The sequence below is a fragment of the Zootoca vivipara genome, chromosome 13 (assembly GCF_963506605.1).
Source record: "Zootoca vivipara chromosome 13, rZooViv1.1, whole genome shotgun sequence".
NCBI classification, from domain to species: domain Eukaryota; kingdom Metazoa; phylum Chordata; class Lepidosauria; order Squamata; family Lacertidae; genus Zootoca; species Zootoca vivipara.
Window position 1 is genome coordinate 29,027,369 of NC_083288.1, and position 20,720 is coordinate 29,048,088.

The 20,720-nt window shown below is 42.1% G+C and overlaps 3 protein-coding genes across 3 annotated transcripts; 2 read left to right on the top strand and 1 right to left on the bottom strand.

Annotated features, from left to right (window-relative positions):
- Window positions 1-3,251: 3,251 nt before the first annotated feature.
- LOC118094720 (olfactory receptor 6F1-like) lies at window positions 3,252-4,190 on the bottom strand. The gene has a single exon (XM_035135327.2). It carries the CDS (start codon window positions 4,188-4,190, stop codon window positions 3,252-3,254), a length of 939 nt encoding a protein of 312 aa, XP_034991218.2.
- A 9,377-nt stretch (window positions 4,191-13,567) lies between these two features.
- Window positions 13,568-14,530, top strand: LOC118094721 (olfactory receptor 6F1-like). The gene has a single exon (XM_035135328.2). The coding sequence runs from the start codon at window positions 13,568-13,570 to the stop codon at window positions 14,528-14,530; it is 963 nt and encodes a 320-aa protein (XP_034991219.2).
- A 4,271-nt stretch (window positions 14,531-18,801) lies between these two features.
- LOC118094722 (olfactory receptor 6A2-like) lies at window positions 18,802-19,755 on the top strand. Its single transcript, XM_035135331.2, has one exon. It carries the CDS (start codon window positions 18,802-18,804, stop codon window positions 19,753-19,755), a length of 954 nt encoding a protein of 317 aa, XP_034991222.2.
- Window positions 19,756-20,720: the final 965 nt, after the last annotated feature.

A 20,720-nucleotide genomic window follows, 5' to 3' on the forward strand; every position in this document is an offset into this window, starting at 1 on the left:
GATGGTCCTGGTTGCGGACAGGCCCTCATCTCAGCGCCCCCCCCCCCCGGCGTGGGTGGAGTAATACCGTCATGCCAGGTTGGCACCACGTTCACCCAGGCCTCTTGGCCAATCACTTTTGCATGGGTTGTTCGTGGGGGAGGGGGTATAAAAGCGGCAGCGTGACGTGTGTCAGGAACCTGCTTCACGCTGCTGAACAACCGCCCACCCTCCCTTTAATTTAGATGTCCTCTGACCTTGCTTTGGACTTCAGTTGGTTCCCCGTCTTGGGACAGCGACTGGGTAGGAATTGTTAACTTTGGCAGATTGGCACTGGCCACTTGGTTTTCGCCTACCTCTTAGCAATGGTCACAACTTTGTAAGGTTAGGCGGTTAGGCATTGGCTCATTAATTTGTGGGGGAGGGGAGGTCGGCCATCATCTGCCCCTCCATTGACCAAGGGTATTCTGTTAAAGGAATCCAGGGCCTAGATCCTGTCCAAAGTCCGCTTGCGGGACTAGGGCCATGTCAGGCCTCTGTGTGAGGGAGCCAGTGTGGTGGAGTGGTTAAGAGCGGTAGACTCGTAATCTGGGGAACCGGGTTCACGTCTCCACTCCTCCACATGCAGCTGCTGGGTGACCTTGGGCTAGCCACACTTCTTTGAAGTCTCTCAGCCCCACCCACCTCACAGAGTGCAGTGCCAGCTCTAGGTAGACCCCCCCCCCCCGGTGGCGCCGTGCACCAGGGCGCCGTGCTGGTAGGCAGGGCGCTGCGCGGCAAAGCCACACGGAAACCATTCTGCACCCTGCGAGGGCGGGGGTGCCAGAGCGATCTCCGCCCCTCAGCGCCAGGGCATGCAACCTGCTCAAGACTGCCCTGACAGAGTGTTTGTTATGGGGGAGGAAGGGAAATGGCGATCGTTAGCTGCTTTGAGACTCCTTTGGGTAGTGATAAAGCGGGATATCAAATCCAAACTCTTCTTCTCTTCTTTTGTGAACACTGAGGAGAGCTACAGGCAGGTTCCCCCGATGTGGCTTTCTCTTTGGGTGGTTTACCCTTACTGACTTCTTGCACAGGGGGCAGGAGTCCAATATAGTCATTTGCCAATGCCTACGCCAATACCACTCACATTTGCTGTAATCAATAAAGTTGTGGCCTAAATTTTGTTCATTAACCTTAAACCAAAATTCTGTGTGTGTCAGTGTGAATTTTTATTGCATGTGGAGACCTTTTAACCAGGCCTAGAAATAAATTCAGACAGGACTGAAATTTTGGTTTGGTTTTTGGCAGAATTTAGGCCACAACTTTATTGATTACAAATCAAGTGAGTGGTTGCATAGGCTCTGGTTCGACTAGCTACCTGCAGCCCGGCAGGCAGCGCTAACTCTGGGCACCAACCATAAGTCAGCCTAGGGTGAACACCTGGGACAGAGGCGAGCAGGGATGTCTGCCATGCCTCCACACAGATGTGCCCTGAACTCAGGCTCAGAGCACAACCCCGCACGGGGAAGACCAACCATGAGTCCTTGGATTCCTTCTTAAAGGAATACCCAACACATAGGGATAGCTAGGCATCCTGCCACCCCTATCCAGAAGAACCAGTGCCTATCCGCAACCTTACAAGTTGTGATGATTTGCTATGCAGCAGGCGAAACCCAAATGGCCCCAACCAATCAGCCAAGTGGGGAAAATTCCTGCCGTGCCCCTGTCCCAACAACAGGTGACACACAACAGGCGACACCCTAGATATAGGGAGAGGTGGGCGGGTGTTCCGATGCACTGTACCCGAAAGGGGAAGCTCAGGGCACGTGCATCAGTTTAAGTAGTAGTTACTCAAACTGCTTTGACTGGCATCCCGCTAGCCCAATTGCTCCCAAGTTTGAGAGACCACCTATAGGGTGTTGTGGCTGCTCCAATGTTCCCACCCACAACACAAGGCCTGATTGCCAGGTCTCACTGCAACACATGCCCTCCGTGAGGACCCGATTAAAGGCCAACTAGCATATCCTCCTATGTTTAACCATAGAACACTTAAAAAGAAACAGAAAATTTTTCCCATGTAAGAAATACTGTGCTGTGTTGTGAATCATGATAAAAAGGAAATATGTTTTAAAAATGGCGCAAAAGCCAGTTGTTGATTGCTTCAAAACATGGCTGGTTTTAAATCCTTAAGTATTATTTTAATGCATTCCATTTACATGTAATTATGCTGAAAAACTGGAAGTTCTATAGAGATGTGATTTGTTTAAATATTTTATTATTTTTATTTTTATTTTTAAAGATAGAAAAAACAACTAGAAATAGCTAGAGGCAATTTTGACGATGGATGCAATGGCCAGAACCAATCACTGAGCCATGGTATCTAAACAGTTTACAGGTGCTCTAGGTAAAAGGTAAAATGTTTTTTTTATTAGGGTGAGGCAAGGAAGGCCATCATTAATATCTGCCATCCCTGGGCATCACCCTACCCTACTCCCCCCCAAAAAACAACCTCTTAGAGTGCAAACTATGCAGGTACTGCACTGGATATTCATTTTGTAAGAAACAACTTTCCCATTTTTAATGTTTGCACCCAATGAATGATGGCATAGTAGTGATTAACAATTTTGGAAATCTATCCAAATAGACAAAATGAAGTCAATGGGTATATCATTCTGGGGAAGAAACTTCCAAATTCATGATCAAGCCATTTTGTTTGTTTTCTGCTAGTGGAGAAGTTACTGTTGTCCCAGAGAAAGAAATGGTTCATTTTCTTTTGAGTGACAAAAATAACACACATAGCTGCAAACAAGCAAGCAAGCAAGCAAACAAACAAACAAACAAACACAGGCAACAGGAAAAAACAATTTAGATAAAATTGCTATACAATGTTGTGGTGATTCTGAGATTTAATCTGAAATCAAGCTTGATTTGAATTGTGTCTCTAGTAACTGCTTTCAATAAACCAATCATTTGCATAGCTCTGTGTGAAGAGTATTTTTGTTGATAGGCACATGTCTGGAACAACACACAGTTTGACTCTATGCACAAAGTTTCAGTACTCTCATAGAAAGGTGTTTCATAGAATTATATGTGGGGTAGACACACCTAGGGATATCCAAATGCACATGTAAAGTGTGTGTGTGTGTGTGTGTACGCGCACAAACAGAAATCTTACTCCAGTCATCTGCAACTCTCTTAACAACTAGACTATCTACTGCTAAAATCTAGGCCAACTAATACAGATTTTATTTATTTATTTCCCTTTCCCCTTCACATCTGAGCTATGTTAATCACCTGTGCAATACTTTTCTTATCACCTCCCTCACCTCTTTATTTCTTAGTGTATAGATGAAAGGATTCAAAAGCGGCACCACAATAAGATTGAAGATGCTCACAACTTTGGTCCGTTCTAATGAGGTCTGTTTAGATGGCTTTACAAACAGGAAGATAGTGGAGCCATACCAAATAATCACCACAGCAAGATGTGAGGAACATGTGGAAAAGGCTTTTTGTCGTCCTTTTTTGGAGGGGATGCGTAGGATGGTGAGGATAATGTAAACATAGGAAAGAAGGGTTGTCACACAGGAGCCTACAATGACAAATATAGCTATGAAGAAAGCTGTTATCTCAAGAAAGTGGGTGTCTGTGCAGGAAAGAACTATCCAGGAATCTATGTTGCAATAGAAATTATTGATAACATTGGGGCCACAGAAAGACAATGTTGTGAGCAGATAGGTTGGTATACACATAGCAAGGAATCCACCAAGCCAACAACCTCCTGCCAACTTGCTAGAAAGATGAATGTCCATTATGGTGCTGTAATGAAGGGGGAAACATATGGCCACATATCGATCATAAGCCATGATGGCTATTAGGAAATGCTCTGTGCACCCAAAGGAAAAAACAAAGTACATCTGCAAAATGCAACCTGTAAAAGAGATGCTTCTGCTTCTTCCGAGGAACACAGCCAGGATCTTTGGGATAGAGGCTGTTGTGTACCATATTTCCAAGAAAGAGAGATTGCAAAGAAAGAAATACATGGGAGTATGGAGACGGCGATTAGTTACTATTAGGAGGATAATAGAGAAATTTCCCAAAATGGTCAAGATGTACATATTTAAAAAGATGATGAAGATTGTTAGCTGGAAATGTGAAGACCCAGGGAAGCCAAGCAGAATGAATTCCATCACTCTTGATTTATTTTGTTCTTCTTTGTTACTTTCTCCCATCTCTTCCTCTTCTTTTTTTAACCTGCTGAAACACAATTCTGAATGAATATGCAGAACATTTCTCTTTACCCTCAATATGAATATTACAGACAATCCATGCACAAAGTTGGTAGAATTTACTTCAATTGGGGTTTTTTTTTTTGTTTGTTTCTTTAAAAAATCTAGACCACCACCCAAAATGAACCCCCAGCATTGCTAATATAAAAACTGACATGATTTTTTAAAATTATATCTACATTTTGCGAGACAAGGTTACCAGAACAATATCCAGTATCCTACTAGTATTTAAAACTAGGGATCTGTTACTTTAATATGAGAAAGAAACAGAGAGAAACCAAAATGGACAGATTTGATTATTCCTACTCCTAATAATAATAATAATAATAATAATAATAATAATAATAATTTATTATTTATACCCCACCCATCTGGCTGGGTTCCCCCAGCCACTCTGGATGGCTTCCAACAAAATATTAAAGTACAGAAATTCATCAAACATTAAAAGCTTCCCTAAACAGGGCTGCCTTGAGATGCCTTCTTGTGATCCAACCAACTGAACACAGACCACCAAGCTTGCCTGAATGGTGCCTATGTGCCCATGGGAGCGTAGCAAAAACCCCTTTTTGCTAAGTGCTTGGAGCTCATAGAGTTAGGAACTTGCCCTGCATCTTAAGACAGGCTCCAGCAGATTGAATGGATGATACCAATAATGGGTCCAATGGTCAAATAAGGAGGTTTCTCCATGTGCTGTAGAGAGAAGTGAGGAGCAGATGGGGCTCATTTACCTGAGAAGGTATCCCTCTAGGATAGGGAAAACTCTGATCCTAAACCTCCACTGTATTGTGGGCTATCTTCAGGAGACGAAAAGGCTAAGGAGTGAACCCTACCCAAATCTGGAGCCCATAAGACATTAGAATGGTTCCTTGTGTGTCTCCTTCTGGCAACTCATGCAGCCAAGCTGGTGCCAAACATATTGCTCTGCTTTCCCTTGGACCACATTAGCGATCCTCCCAACTTCTCTCTTTGCCCTTCCCCAGACTAGACTCCTCATTATCCCTGCTCTGTTCCTTCCTTGAGTGCTTTTGCCTATCTGGAATGTGTCCTTCAGCTATCTTAATGGATGGAGGGTGAAGATACCGTACGTGAGGAGCAGATTCCTTGCAGAAGCCTCAGGCTTTTGCATGGCTAGAATGTATTGCAATAGTAAGAGTCCCATCTGCTGTTTCTTTCCCCTTTGTCTCTAGTTTCACCCTTTTCTGGCATGTACCGGTAGCTCTCTCATATTGCAAAGAACTGCAGCCCTTGGGCTGAGAAAAGTCCCCCTGCTCTGATTTATTTTATTATTATTACTGGCAGGGAAAGCTACAGGCCAGTTGTTCAAAGTACAGTGGTATTTTTCCATTTGATGAATTGCTGATCACAAATGCATTTAATATTTAAAAACTGTCAGTAAAAATAAGTAAAGAAAGCCACTTCACAGATATTTATTGCATCATCCTTTCCACACACAGACAATATCACTTTGAATTGTCATAGCAACCCACTCACCCATCCTATAATTCACACATACTGTATACATTTTCAGTCTCTCAGTCATCAGCTACTTTATATTTATTACATCCCTCATTGTTTCTACTCACAGAGTCTAAAACCAAACCAGGAAAGCCCTTCTAAGCACCTGAGATACAGACAGCTGAGCAAGGTATATTTATATCATTGACACAACCAGAGCTTCCCTTTACATTTTATCTCCAAGGAATTCATGCAAAATGTTCTCAAGCAATTATGCAATAGATCCCCTCCAAGGATATTTCATATTTGTGTAGTCAATTCTCTCCATGCTTTTGGATTTGGATTGCAATGCTAACTCAAATTTCAATATGAAATTTCAATTTCTAAGAAAGAATAATGAAAATGCCTGGTGTTAAATTAAACACCACTACAGGTATAAATAACAAGTACTCAAATTGGATTTTCTAAAATTGTTGTTGCTGCTGCTGCTGTGCTGTTTTGTTTTATCATTATTCCATTTATATCTCACCTTTCCTCCAATAAGCTCAAGATTTTGTACATGCTTCTTTCCCTTCCTATTTTATCCTAAGAGCAATCCAGTGACATAGGTCAGCTGGAGAGAGCATGGCTGGCTCAAGGTCACACTGTGGGCCTCATGGCTGAGTAGTGCAACACTTGAACCATGACACCACGCTTGCTCCCTCAGATGGATGCAAACTGCATGCAGCCCATTGGTTCAGCATTTTTGAACCTGCACTTTCGTTTTCCCATGGCCCTTTTTCTATTTTACATATACCACCCTTCCTCTATACTTGAGCACAGGATAGCTAACAACACACAATCCGTAGAATGATCTTAAAACTGCACTTCATTTTTTTAAATAAATAAATAAATCCCCAAATAATAATAAAAATATAAAAAGACCACCCATGAAACAAACCCCATACCCAAAAGAATGTCCCATTTTCACTGCCACTGGTGGCACATCTATCACCACATAGTTTTTTGTAGGTGGACTGGGGGAGCTACTGGTGGCATAGGTATGTATGTAATTGAGAACATCTTATTTTTACTGAATGTAAGAGAACATATTATTCTGCTCCGGGGAGTCAAAAATTGGCAAATGACCTGAATCAGTTTTATAGCAAAGTCAAGCATTATCAACTAGAGCAATTCACTCGGCGCCAGAGGCACCAACAACCACCTCAACCTGTTCTGAAGTCACTACAGGGACAGAAGGCAAAAGGTCCTGGTGCAGTTGGAGTGGCTCCTCTTTGTTTGAAATAGTGTTCTGCACACTACGATCCTCACACAGATATTTAACAGATATTTTGTATAAAGTACATTTACATTGTAAAATTAGCCAAAGCAAATTCCAAGTATGTAAGTACTTGGCGAATAAATTTCTGTTCTATTCTATTCTATTCTTAGAATGCGAGCCCAGGGCTAGTGGTGAGTCTGCCCCAGAGTCCCAGCACTCCGGTGTGCACATTCCTGGCTGCCGGTTAGAACCGTCCAGTGGCACGGTGATAAGCGACCGCCCTCCATGAGGCACAGCACACACAGGCAAGAAAGCGCCATGAAGTAGATCTATAACTACTTTATTAAAGCTATTTACAAAGTCCATTCTCTGCTACCCAGCTCATAAACTGAGAGCTGTGCATTTTGCTTCCAGCTCCTCTGAGACCAGAAATGAAAGTAAAAAGAACACAATAACATCACATGGAAGAAAGGAGATAAACACACACTTCCTTTCTCACAGTAAGATCTCAGAAACGCAAGCCAGACCTCGCTGGAGCGGCTCAGTGTACAAATATCATAACAGTAATACCACATCCAAGAGCCTTTTAAGTCAGTCTTTCACGAGTTTTAGGATTGAACCCTTAGTTTGTTTCATTTGTTAATTAAAAAAAACACACCACAGAAATTAGAGTTTTGTTTCCCCAGGCAGGTGCATATTTGTGGCTCATGTGTGTTGCGGAAATAATACAAAATGAACACCAGTTTTGGGTAAAATCAAGCCATAACTTTGTTGACTAAACAGTATGTGGAGGTAGTATGGCAGCAGGGTGAGGATCAAGTCTTTATTCCACTCAGCTTCTGCTGATGGAATGGCATTCCTTTCAAGATGGGAAGTACAACCCCTCCCTCACCTTGGGAGTTGCCCGGTACTGAACTCATGTATCAGTGTTTAGCTCAGTACTGAACCAAGCATCCGGGGTCCCACTAGGGAACCCAGCGAGATATTCCAGGAAGGCAGAGGGCCTACCAGAGCTTAGGGTGTTCCTTGAGCCACTCCTCCAGCTACGGCCCCACTTACCAGGCTGTCAAATGCCATTCCCACCCTAACTTGTGACACAGTTTGCAATCCCCTACCATAATGAAGTATTTTACTGAAGGAAAGGTGGAGAAAACTCCAAACAGTGGCTGATTGTGGTTGGGAGGAAATGGTTGGGAGGAAAACCACAGGGTTCTGTCTTGGGCCCAGTCTTGTTCAACATCTTTATCAATGACTTGGATGATGGGCTTGAGGGAATCCTGAGCAAGTTTGCAGATGACACCAAGTTGGGAGGGGTGGCTAACACCCCAGAGGACAGGATCACACTTCAGAATGACCTTAACAGATTAGACAACTGGGCCAAAGCAAACAAGATGAATTTTAACAAGGAGAAATGTAAAGTACTACACTTGGGCAAAAAAAATGAAAGGCACAAATGCAGGATGGGAGACACCTGGCTTGAGAGCAGTGCATGTGAAAAGGATCTAGGAGTTTTGGTTGACCACAAACTTGACATGAGTCAGCAGTGTGATGCAGCAGCTAAAAAAGCCAATGCAATTCTGGGCTGCATCAATAGGAGTATAGCATCTAGATCAAGGGAAGTAATAGTACCACTGTATTCTGCTCTGGTCAGACCTCACCTGGAGTATTGTGTCCAGTTCTGGGCACCACAGTTCAAGAAGGATACTGATAAGCTGGAACGTGTCCAGAAGAGGGCAACCAAAATGGTCAAAGGCCTGGAAACGATGCCTTATGAGGAACGGCTTAGGGAGCTGGGTATGTTTAGCCTGGAGAAGAGAAGGTTAAGGGGTGATATGATAACCATGTTCAAATATATAAAAGGATGTCATATAAAGGAGGGAGAAAGGTTGTTTTCTGCTGCTCCAGAGAAGCGGACACGGAGCAACGGATTCAAACTACAAGAAAGAAAATTCCACCTAAACATTAGGAAGAACTTCCTGACAGTAAGAGCTGTTCGGCAGTGGAATTTGCTGCCAAGGAGTGTGGTGGAGTCTCCTTCTTTGGAGGTCTTTAAGCAGAGGCTTGACAGCCATCTGTCAGGAATGCTTTGATGGTGTTTCCTGCTTGGCAGGGGGTTGGACTGGATGGCCCTTGTGGTCTCTTCCAACTCTATGATTCTATGATTCTATGATTCTATGAAAACAATCATATCTGGTCATGTCAACCAGTGACCCAAGTAGCCCAGTGCAGCTTTAATACGGAGGAGTTGTGGGTGAGGCAAAACTTGAGGAGGAGGAGGAAGAAGAAGAAGAAGAAGAAGAAGAAGAAGAAGAAGAAGAAGAAGAAGAAGAAGAAGAAGAAGAAGAAGAAGAAGAAGAAGAAGCAGCTATGTGGGGCTTCAAAGGGTTGCTCCACTTCCAAGCCACAAGGTAAGCAGCTGTTCACTTCTAGTAAACAGGTTTGACATGGTTTTCACATGGTTTTCAAGTTGGAAGCAAATTTAATCAGTGATGGTGTTGGTATATGTAAAGAAGAGTATGCCCATGGGATGTTAAGATCCTGCCAAATATTTAAAACTTGTCTGCAGAATGCCATAGAGATTTATGGAATGTTTTTTACTTCTGTGACTGGTTTCCTTCAATGGTCTCAAAGCAAAATGGCTGTGAGCTCCAGGGGAAGCAGGCTTATACAGGCTTTTTCCTCCCTTCTTCAGCAAGGGCTCACGGGACGGCTTTTCCCCATGAGCCCATCACACAGAGAAGATATTGGGCAGAACCTTACCCAGTATTTTGCTGCAATCTATGGGCCACAGCACCGCTGGGCAAAGGTGTCCCATGCTTACTGGGCACGGAACCAGACATGGAAAGGAGTAGGGGGAAATATGGATTTGGAGCTGATTTGGGATCCAGCAGACCCTAGGTCACACTCTCCTGTGCCCTCTTTGGTGGTTTCCCACTGTCTAAGACTTCTGCTAGAGATATCACTTCTTCCACCAGCCAATTGTTTGAGTGAGTAAACTGGTGTGATCCTTACTGGCAGAGCCAGACAGGTCTGGGAAGCGACCTCAAAAAAGCTTCCAGCTTGGTGGATTAGGGATGTAGATTGCTCTGCCTCTCCTCAGCAACTATGCATAAGTTTGCATGGCAAGCTTGTTTCCTCCTATTAATTAAACATTAAAATTATCTCAAAAATGATAGCAAAACCTCTGGGGCAGAACAACTAAATCACTCATGCACTTATGCTATTTGCAGGCACACTGGGGGTGGAAATGGTTGCCGTAATCCAACATGTCTTTCACACTTTTTATCTATTTGGGTTTTGGGGAGAACTAAGTGGAAACAAGGGACGCGGGTGGTGCTGTGGGTTAAACCACAGAGCCTAGGGCTTGCTGATCAGAAGGTCAGTGGTTCGAATCCCTGTGACAGGGTGAGCTCCGGTTGCTCGGTCCCAGCTCCTGCCAACCTAGCAGTTCGAAAGCACGTCAAAGTGCAAGTAGATAAATAGGGAAGGTAAACAGCGTTTCTGTGCACTGCTCTGGTTCGCCAGAAGAGGCTTTGTCATGCTGGCCACATGACCTGGAAGCTGTACGCCGGCTCCCTTGGCCAATAACGCGAGATGAGTGCCGCAACCCCAGAGTCGGTCACGGCTGGACCTAATGGTCAGGGGTCCCTTTACCTTTACCTTAAGTGGAAACAAAGTTGGTTTCTTTCCATTTTGGTACCTCTCAGTTTCTCATTGTTTCCAATCTTCTCCACATTTCATTATCACCTTGTCATGATGATGATGATTTTAGAAAGTCACCCAGTGAACCATTTCTGCTCTGACTGCAATTGAGAGATTTAAAGGGCAGCAAAATAAAAGTGTATATTCCATTCAGGAGATACTGGGTTCTGCCTGCTGCTTAGAGATCTCTTATCTACAAAAAGAGATCTTGATCACTCAAGAAGAACAATAGATAAAGCAGCAGGGATGAGCAGGTCAGTTCCTATGGCTTGGTGGGCCACATCAGGGCATGAGCTTTGAGTTAGCCACCCCTACCTTAAACTGACCTCCCCCTCCCTGCAAAAAAAAACCCCCTCTAAAATTATTTGCTTGACTATAATTTCTTTTTTCCTTCAGATATATCATGAATAATGATTGACTCCAGTGATGTTCCAGATGCACACAACATGTTCTATAATAATAATAATAATAATAATAATAATAATAATAATAATAATAATAATAATTTATTATTTATACCCCGCCCATCTGGCTGGGTTTCCCCAGCCACTCTGGGCGGCTTCCAACAGAAAAATGAAATAAAATAATCTATTAAACATTAAAAGCCTCCCTAAACAGGGCTGCCTTCAGATGTCTTCTAAAAATCTGGTAGCTGTTTTTCTCTTTGACATCTGATGGGAGGGCGTTCCACAGGGCAGGCGCCACCACCGAGAAGGCCCTCTTCCTGGTTCCCTGCAACTTGGCTTCTCACAACGAGGGAACCGCCAGAAGGCCCTTGGTGCTGGACCTCAATGTCCGGGCAGAACGATGGGGGTGGAGACGCTCCTTCAGGTATACTGGACCGAGGCCATTTAGGGCTTTAAAGGTCAGCACCAACACTTTGAACTGTGCTCGGAAACGTACTGGGAGCCAATGTAGATATTTCAAGACCGGTGTTATGTGGTCTCGGTGGCCGCTCCCAGTTACCAGTCTAGCTGCCGCATTCTGGATAAGTTGTAGTTTCCAGGTCACCTTCAAAGGTAGCCCCACGGAGAGCGCATTGCAGTAGTCCAAGTGGGAGATAGCCAGAGCATGCACCACCATCATGTTCACACTTGATATCTACTTGTAATATACACACTTGTATATACATGTTCACACTTGTATATACTGTGTTTTTCTTGTTGCTTTTAACAGAGAGATATTGAAACAGAGTTTTGTCACTGTTAGTTGCTCAGGGATTTTTTTCCAGTTGAAGATGCTATACATAAATAAAGTTTGTGACTGCGTTTCTTCCTCTACCCTAGGGAGAAAAACCCATTCTCTCTGATCCAATACACCTGGCACATTAAAATAAGTAAATAAATACACAGACATTACTCCTGGGACTTAATAATAAATCAAGCAGCACCCATTGTATTTACTCAAAGTGTATAAATTTATTGACTGCAGTCAGGAGAGAATTCCCAACAAAGATGCATAAAGGTTGAAACACATGGGATCAGAAACTAAAAGAATGTGTTGCAATGGATTAGCCAAGCACCATAAATTTTCAAGTGAGAATGCTTATTATTTAAATGCAAGAAAACTCACAGATAACAATAAAAACTTTTTTTTATCTCCAATGAATGCAGTTTTTTCTTTAATTGTGGCACAGGGTTTTGAGGTCTTCATCAGCTTAATCAGAACAATAGAAAGGTAAGTCAATTGTCCCTATTTTAAATCGCTTAGGGCACAATCCAGCCCGAATTAATGGAACTAAACTCTACTATTTCAATGACAGAAGTTTAGAGTGTTCAGAAGAAGGGAAATAAGTTGTAGCTGTAAACGGAATGGTTAATGTGTATAGATGTGGTAATAGGGATTTTCCCAAGAATTACCTTCTTTCAAATTTCTTCATGGGCTTTCCAATTAACTACTCTTGTTAATTGGAAATCAAACACAAAAATAAGTACCCACTCGCATGTACGGGCTCTGAACAATTGGGACAACTGTATATTTTTTTCTATAATATGTGATCCCTTTTCCATGGGACCACACAAGATCACAGCAGAGAGAAATGACCCCCCACAAACAGTTTTCCACAAGACCCGGCACTGCCACCTTCCCTTTTGGGTGCATAGTGGTCAGGACTGGGCGGAATTCTCTTGCCCCTTGTTAGACAGCAAAATAACACAAGCTTAAAGCCATTTATAAAATCCTATTAAAGCCATCATTGTCACCATCCTAACACCAGGAAAACATTTATGAAAAACATTACAAATATAGCCCTCATTACTACAGTGTGCCATTGTAAGAATATGAAGCAAAGAAAAATCTCTGATAAATTTAATGGAAATAGAATTTTATTAATCAGTTGCAGGAATAGTAAATTTCAGGGGAACATATATTATTTTCATTAGTGTAAATCATGTTCCTGTGACAATTTATTTTTGTGTTGTTTGGTCTTTCTAATGTATTTATTTATTTTAATGATATTAATATGCCAAAGATTCAGAGTAAAAGAGAGTAATTTTGCAAACAGAAATCAAACCATCTTTCTGCCCTTCTGGAAGAAGACGCAGCATGTATTCTAGACACCCGCTAATTCTAGGCTGAAGACCTGTAACAAAAGTGTATAGAAAATATAGGTGTAAAAATGGACAGCAGAATATAAACTGATATATGAACAGAAATCATTACAGTAAGACATATTGATATCGTAAGAGAAGTAGTGATATTTCATTTGAGGAAGAAAACATTTTGAACTAAGCGCTATATTACTAACATCCTTGTACAATGAACTTTTGGCTTATATTTTTAATTGTTAATAGTTATTCTATGGAGAGCATTATTATTATTTCTTCATATAAGCGAGAGTATAAGAGCCACCATTTCCAATCACTAAGTTTTCATGAATGTTGTTTTGGCAGAAAAACACCTGATGAGAGAAGGAAATGACTCCACTGTGAAGGAATTCATCCTTCTGGGTTTCTCTGGATCTTATGAACTGCAAATCTTCCTTTTCATCCTCTTTTTCTTCATGTACATCCTGACAATCGCTGGAAACGTGGCCATCATAGCTTTAGTGCAAGCCAGGCGACGACTCCATACACCCATGTACTTCTTCCTCTGCAATCTTTCCTTCCTGGAGATATGGTACACATCAGCCTGTATTCCCAAGACTTTAGCAATCCTTGTGTCCAAGAGCCACCAAACCATCACCTTCACAGGGTGCATCACACAAATGTACATTGTTTTCTCCTTGGGATGTACAGAATACTTCCTGCTTGCTGCCATGGCTTACGACCGCTATTTGGCCATATGCCACCCATTGCACTACCACACCATCATGTCCAAAATGATGTCTGTGCAAATGGCATTGGGATCTTGGATATGTGGCTTTGCGGCCATTTCGGTACCAGCCTTCCTTATTACCCAGTTGTCTTTCTGTGACTCCAATGTTATCAACCATTTCTTTTGTGACATTGTTCCTTGGATAGTCCTTTCCTGTACTGACACGTACACATTAGAAATTGCATGGTTCATACTTGCGGGTATTGTCATCACGGGCTCATGTGCAATAACTTTAATATCCTATGTTTATATCATCACCACGATATTAAAGATTGCATCTGCTGAAGGCCGTCAACGAACCTTTTCCACCTGTTCCTCCCATCTCACAGTGGTGATAATATGGTATGGTTCCACCATTTTCCTACATATCACACCTGCCAAGCATCAGTCACTGGAATTGACCAAAACAGTCACTCTCCTGAATACTATTGTAACCCCTTTGTTAAATCCTTTCATTTATACACTCAGAAATACTGAGGTGCAAGAAGCTTTCAGGGCCACATTCAGATTCACAACTATGTTACAAATCATCAGAAAACACAGAGGCTGATGTTCTGTATACAGTAGTATATGTCATTTTCATGGGGCATTTCCTGGCAGTGCATAAAATCATCTGTGCATCTGTACTAGGGCTTATGAATTGTTACAGTGTCCTTCTCTCTTATCTCTGCTCTCTATCATCACCATTCTTTATCATCCTCATCCATTTGCTAAAGAAGGACGTATTAAACAGGTATTTAAATCTCTCAAATTCATATCATTGAGTGAATTTTATTTCAAAGCGATTAAAGCATCACTTTGACCCAGCTCCATATATTTGAGGAAACATATTCTCATAGTTTCAGAAATTGTTCTCAATACAGGATTGTTCTTTCTCCCTATTTAATGCTACATTCTCTGATTTCAACAGGTGTAGAAGACCCCCCAAGTATGTGCATTATGGCCCCAGATGCAGTGAGTCTGAGATTGTTGTGGTCGGAGCATAGGAAGAAGTAATAAAGCCTACTACACTTCTGAGTGCAAGCACAACCAGTTCAAATAAAATGGAGGCTGATCTGAGGCAGGGTCAGATTTCACCCAGGTCCACCTCAAAAGTCCAACCCCTTAGCTCACCCATGATTGGTCAATTCATGGTCGAGTCCCGACCCTGCAACTGATGGAGATTACATTGTCTGTTGGTTGTGTGGGAACAGGAAGCCCCCCCCCCGACTCCCCACGGTTGTACCAGTCCACAACTGTCATTGCCACTGGAACGGTAAATTGGCTTTTCAGAAGAAGGCAAACATCTCAAGCTCATACCATGTTCTTCTGTGGATCAATGAAAAGAAAATGAAAGAAACTAAAACAAAGCCACAAACTTATCATTGCTTCCCCTTAATTGTGTTTAACATGAAGGTCAACAGAGTATGAATAAACATTTGAATGGATTAATATGCATTATTTATGGACGCTTCAAGCTTCATGTACATTTTTAGTGAATTAATGTTACTGCTACTATTTCCTTATCTCTCCATGGGTTATTTTTACCACTAATAGCACATACTCTCCAAATGGCCCAAAATTGCAGGGACCGGCACAGAAACTATTAAACTATCACTGCCACAAGAAGTCCCAATTTAAGCTGCTCTTAAAGGGGCTTGCAGTTTTAGCATAGCTGCAATTTTGTCCAGGGCCCCTTTAAGAGTAGCTTTGCTCTTCATCTTCCACCCTGCCCATAAATATGTTATGCAGAGCGGAAGACAAGGGGGGGGGGGTGAAACAAACATTGACAGGTGGAGGGCATTTTTGAGTAATGGTGTTTTCAGAGCCTGCAGCACCCAGCAGGAGAGGACAGGAGAGGGAGCGCTTTCCAAACGTGTGTCTACCCTACTAGGAGGCTGGAAGTATCTTGGTTCTCTCCCCTTCCCTCTTGTGCCTTCAGACCAGGAGTTGCCAACTTTTGTGAGCCAGCGGGCACACTGGAATTTTGAGGAGGTACTATGGGAACCAGTCACAAAAGGACTATTGTGTGGTCATGGCACAAACATAAAATGGCTGCCAGGATTTCATGGCATAACACGAAATTGATGCCACAATTAAAAGAGCAGAAAAAGAGATAGGTATAGGCATGTATCCATCACCTTCCTCCATCAATTGTGGGGGAGGGGGGCATCTATATAAGTCAGCGCTGCAGTCATTCATGCAGAAAAGTTTTTTGCAGCTCCCCTTTCTTCAGAATGGGATGGAGGGTGAATATCCATTCCTCACATCAAATGAAGTATGGGACTGCCTGAGAGGGTATGTTTAATGCAGGAGATGTTGAACCAGTGCCAACAAGATCTGAGCAGGAAGAGATAATAGTCTCTGATATACTATGGGTTTTTGAAAGGATATATATTTAGACAACTTACAGGTGCCATACTGGGGGGCACCCTGTTGTCTGTGGGTGCCATGTTGTTGATGCATTCTTCAGAACATACCCTTATACTGCTGTGGTGATTTAACAATGGTGGCTTAGTTGAGATAAATACCTCGCTACAAACTGAAACAGAACCCAGCGGGGAGACCTAGATTCAAGCCATCACTCAGCCAGGCTCTGGGTGTCTTGAACCAGTTACCAAGTGGGGTTCTTTAGTGCACATTTCTCCTTATATAAACCATTGTGCAAGCAATTTCCAATAATAGAATGCATTTTTGCATGTTGTCTCCACTAATCTATGCATTTTTATGCACATTTCTCCCTATTATATGCTTTTTGAAAATTTTGTTGATTTTGGAGAACTAGGGTACTGTATCCAAGCCAAGGTCAGTCAGCACAAGAAGCAAAGAAAGCTAAATCCCACTGTGCTGCCTTTCCAAATATTTTTAAATGTGTTTTATCAGTTCAATAGAGAGGCAAAGGTAGCTGGAAGAGGAGGAAGAAGGTTGAGGAGACAGAAAGACACCTTGTTGCTATCATTAGCCATATTCTAAGTGGATCTCCCCAGCATTCCATAAACTTATTAACGTAATAGGACAGAGGTGGGATTTGTAACTAAGCAAAGCCAAAAGATGGAAATCTCTTAGGCTATGAGAATTTAAAGCTCCAGGGTTCTACTCATTTAGGGCTTCTTGTTTGACTCCTTTGAAAAATTACATCACTCACATCTGAGCTTCTCATTTTCTTGAAAGAGGATAGATGCAGAAGGGCTTCAATAAGAACTTTAGAACCATCCAAGGATGGAATTTTTCTTCTTCTTCTTTATACAGTTGCCTTTAGAAAGAATGGAGAATGGGCCATTGAAAGGTCTACATTCTCCAGAACAATTCCAATCCAATATCTAGTTAAAAAGAAGATGTGAAATGTATTCCTGTCTGTTCAAAAGTAGGCATTGCTGAATCCAATGGGTCTTACTCTCAGGTAAGAGTGTGCAAGATTTAAGTCTCAGTGTTCTAGATATATTGAAGCAGGACATGTTCCAGCCAGATTTAGTAAGGTGCTTTAACTCAATTTGAAGGCAGTTCACATTCACACTATACATTTAACGCACTCTCCTGCCACTTTAACAGTGATGGCTTCCCCCAAATAATAATTGGAGCTGTAGTTTGTTAAAGGTGCCGAGAGTTGCTGCGGGACCCCTCACAGAGCTACAGTTCCCAGCACCCTTAACAAATTACAATTCCCAATGTATTCTAGAAGTCATATCTGGCAATGGTTTGCAAATGCTATAAATGTATTGTGTGGATGTGACCATAAATTTGGTTGAAACAGACCAATGATTTTATTTTTATTTTTAAAAAATCAATGTTGTGTTATAAGGATATGCAGAGATATTACAGAAACTGGCAACCTGATTATGCCTGTGTTATTGTTTCCAAATCCAGTTTCATTAGAACTTGATAGCTTCAGCTTCTTTTTCTTCCTCCTCCTCTACTAGCTGTCTGCATTTGAATAGGTCAGTGACACCAGTGAGGTCATCATTCTTAGTTCATGTAGGTATCACATACCTTTAAGTGAAACTGGATTATTAATACAGGTTCAACCCTATATCACCAAGAGGTCAACTGGGAAATTCCTATTTCTCATGGTATTTGACTGTATTCCAGATTAGCAATGGAGTATTTTGTGCTTTAGCTCTCAATCTTGAAAACCATAAAGAATAGCTGAAATGTTTTTATTATTAATTGAAGATATATAAATTGAAAGTCAGATGTCACTCTCCAGATCACATTTCAACTAGAATAAAACCCAAAGTGTATTTTGACAGTCCTGTACTATGTATGGCATCCAATGCTGTCTTTCCAGCTCCAGAAATTAGTGTTTGCAATGGGAATTCAGGTTTGTCTTCCCCCCTCCTCCAGCTTCTCATGCACATTCCAAAATCTGATCTTGAAGGTCACCCAACTTCCCAGAGCACATTTTTGGCTGTATGGGGGCTGCAGTGGGGAGGAAAGAAATTTTAATCTCAGACCACGGAATGGACCTTCAGCACACAATCATAATTACAAGCCACTTGTAAATACAAGTAAAATGTGAAAAATGAGTAACAGGTGCGTTCCTGTATTAAAGAACAATAGCAAAGGCTGAATAAATCTCTGCACACATTTTAAAGGGTAATTGAAATTGTTAATAATCACATGAGTAACAATCTTGTGACTATTTTATTAGCTGCTGATCTACTTCTCAACATGACTGATTTCAGAATTTCCAGATTGTTTTTTTCAGATTATAATTAATAGTATAAGTGGATTTATTGATATGGCTGATGTCACTTTGCATTAATCAGTTTCATTGACTTAAAAGAAGAAGAATTATGCTCTGTTTTTTATTAACAGTGAAAGAAGCTATTAACTTACAGAAGAATGTGGAACCAAACCTCACATGTACAATTCATAATTATGGGTTTTCCTGAACTACCACAGCACCAGTTATATTTATTTGCATTGTTCAGCACCCTCTACCTTCTAACTCTTTTGGAAAACGTCCTCCTCATTGTGACCATTTCATTGAACAACCACCTTCATACTCCCATGTACTTCTTCCTAGGAAATCTCTCTCTTTTAGAAATATTCTATGTCTCAGTAACAATGCCCAAATTGTTATCAAATCTGTTGTTGGGTGAGAAGACAATCACTTTGGAGGGTTGCATCACTCAGCTGTATTTTTTCTTATCTTTGGCTTCTTCTGAATGCTTTCTCTTGGCAACTATGGCCTATGACAGGTATTTGGCCATTTGCTACCCATTACATTATGCAACACTCATGAATTACAGAGCATCCACTGTCTTGAGTCTGGTTTCCTGGCTAGGCGGTTTCCTGGCTTCCTTTCCCTCAGTGTTGATGATCTCCAACTTGCAGTTTTGCAGGAAAAATACAATCAGGCACTTTTTCTGTGACCTCTCGCCTTTGCTGAGGTTGTCATGCACCGACACTTCATCCATTGAGATGCTGGATTTTGTGGCAGCTTTAGCAGTCCTCATGACTTCACTGGCAGTCACTGGAACATCTTACGTATGCATCTTTTGCACAGTTGCAAAAATCCCCTCTGTCAAAGGGAAGCGGAAAGCTTTTTCCACCTGTGTCTCACACCTGGCAGTTGTTTCTATGTTCTATGCCACCACCATATTCATGTATGCACGACCCAAGGCCATTGGAACCTTTGATCTCAACAAGCTGGTGTCCATCCTCTACACAGTCGTGGCTCCATTTCTCAATCCAATCATCTACAGCCTTAGAAACAGGGAAGTGAGGAAGACCTTAAAAATAGCTTTACATAACTCAGCCACGTTATCAAAATGTTTTCAAACAGAAAACTAAAGCCATCACAAAACTGAAAATTACCAAAATTAGTTCAGATAACTTCTCTATTCACCATCAAGCATCACGTGATAACTTGTGCAATGATAAAATACATGATTTCAGGGTGGGATTCAGAAAGCTACATTTCAGCAGGTTTACCATCATACACTAGATCAGTTTATACTATCTGTTTTTACAGATACTTCTTCCCATTTGTTGATTCCAAAATAAAGACATACCAAGCTGTCTAAAAGTTTCTGATTGCCAGGTGTTTTTTCTAAATAAAACGTAGAACTGCACAGTGAGATGTGATCTGAATTCACATGGATAATATACATTGTTGCAATCCTCCTGAAAATCACATGTCTCCTGGTGTGGATAATGCGGGTTCACCATCATGATGAGCACGATTTGCGGTGGGGGCTTAGCAAACCACTCCTGAGTTCCAAAGGTGGGGGCATGAGTGGTCACTGTTGGATAGGTCCCTGGCTGTTGTTGGGCAAATTTGTATGTTGCAGCCAGCCCCTTGGGTATAAAAGTCAAAGAAAAAGGTTTCTCTTTCTCTTTGGCTGCGTTTTCAGATCCCCACCCCCCCTCCGCTGTTTTTAGGCCTCTGTGTTGACATTACTGTGCCTCTCATGGGGTTGCCTGTAGGAATTTTTCCATTTGGCTGGTTGGCTGGTGCCATCTGGTTTTTGCCTACTGCATAGCAAATATTCACAACCTGTAAGGTTGGCGGTTAGGCATTGGTTATTGGTTGTATATTGGGTCTTGTTGACTGTGTTGGCCCCTTAAGTTAATGCCAGTGTGTTGGGGAAATTCTGAATGCAGGGGCTCTATGCAGTGTCCATAACCCCCGGTCGGGGGCCAGGACTGCGCATTGAGCCCCTGGGAGCCTGAGGGGAGAGGGGAGGGCCAATGCACTCGACTCCCTGTCTCTCCCTGTAGGATTTCCCCTTGTTGACAAGGCAAGTTTATTTCTG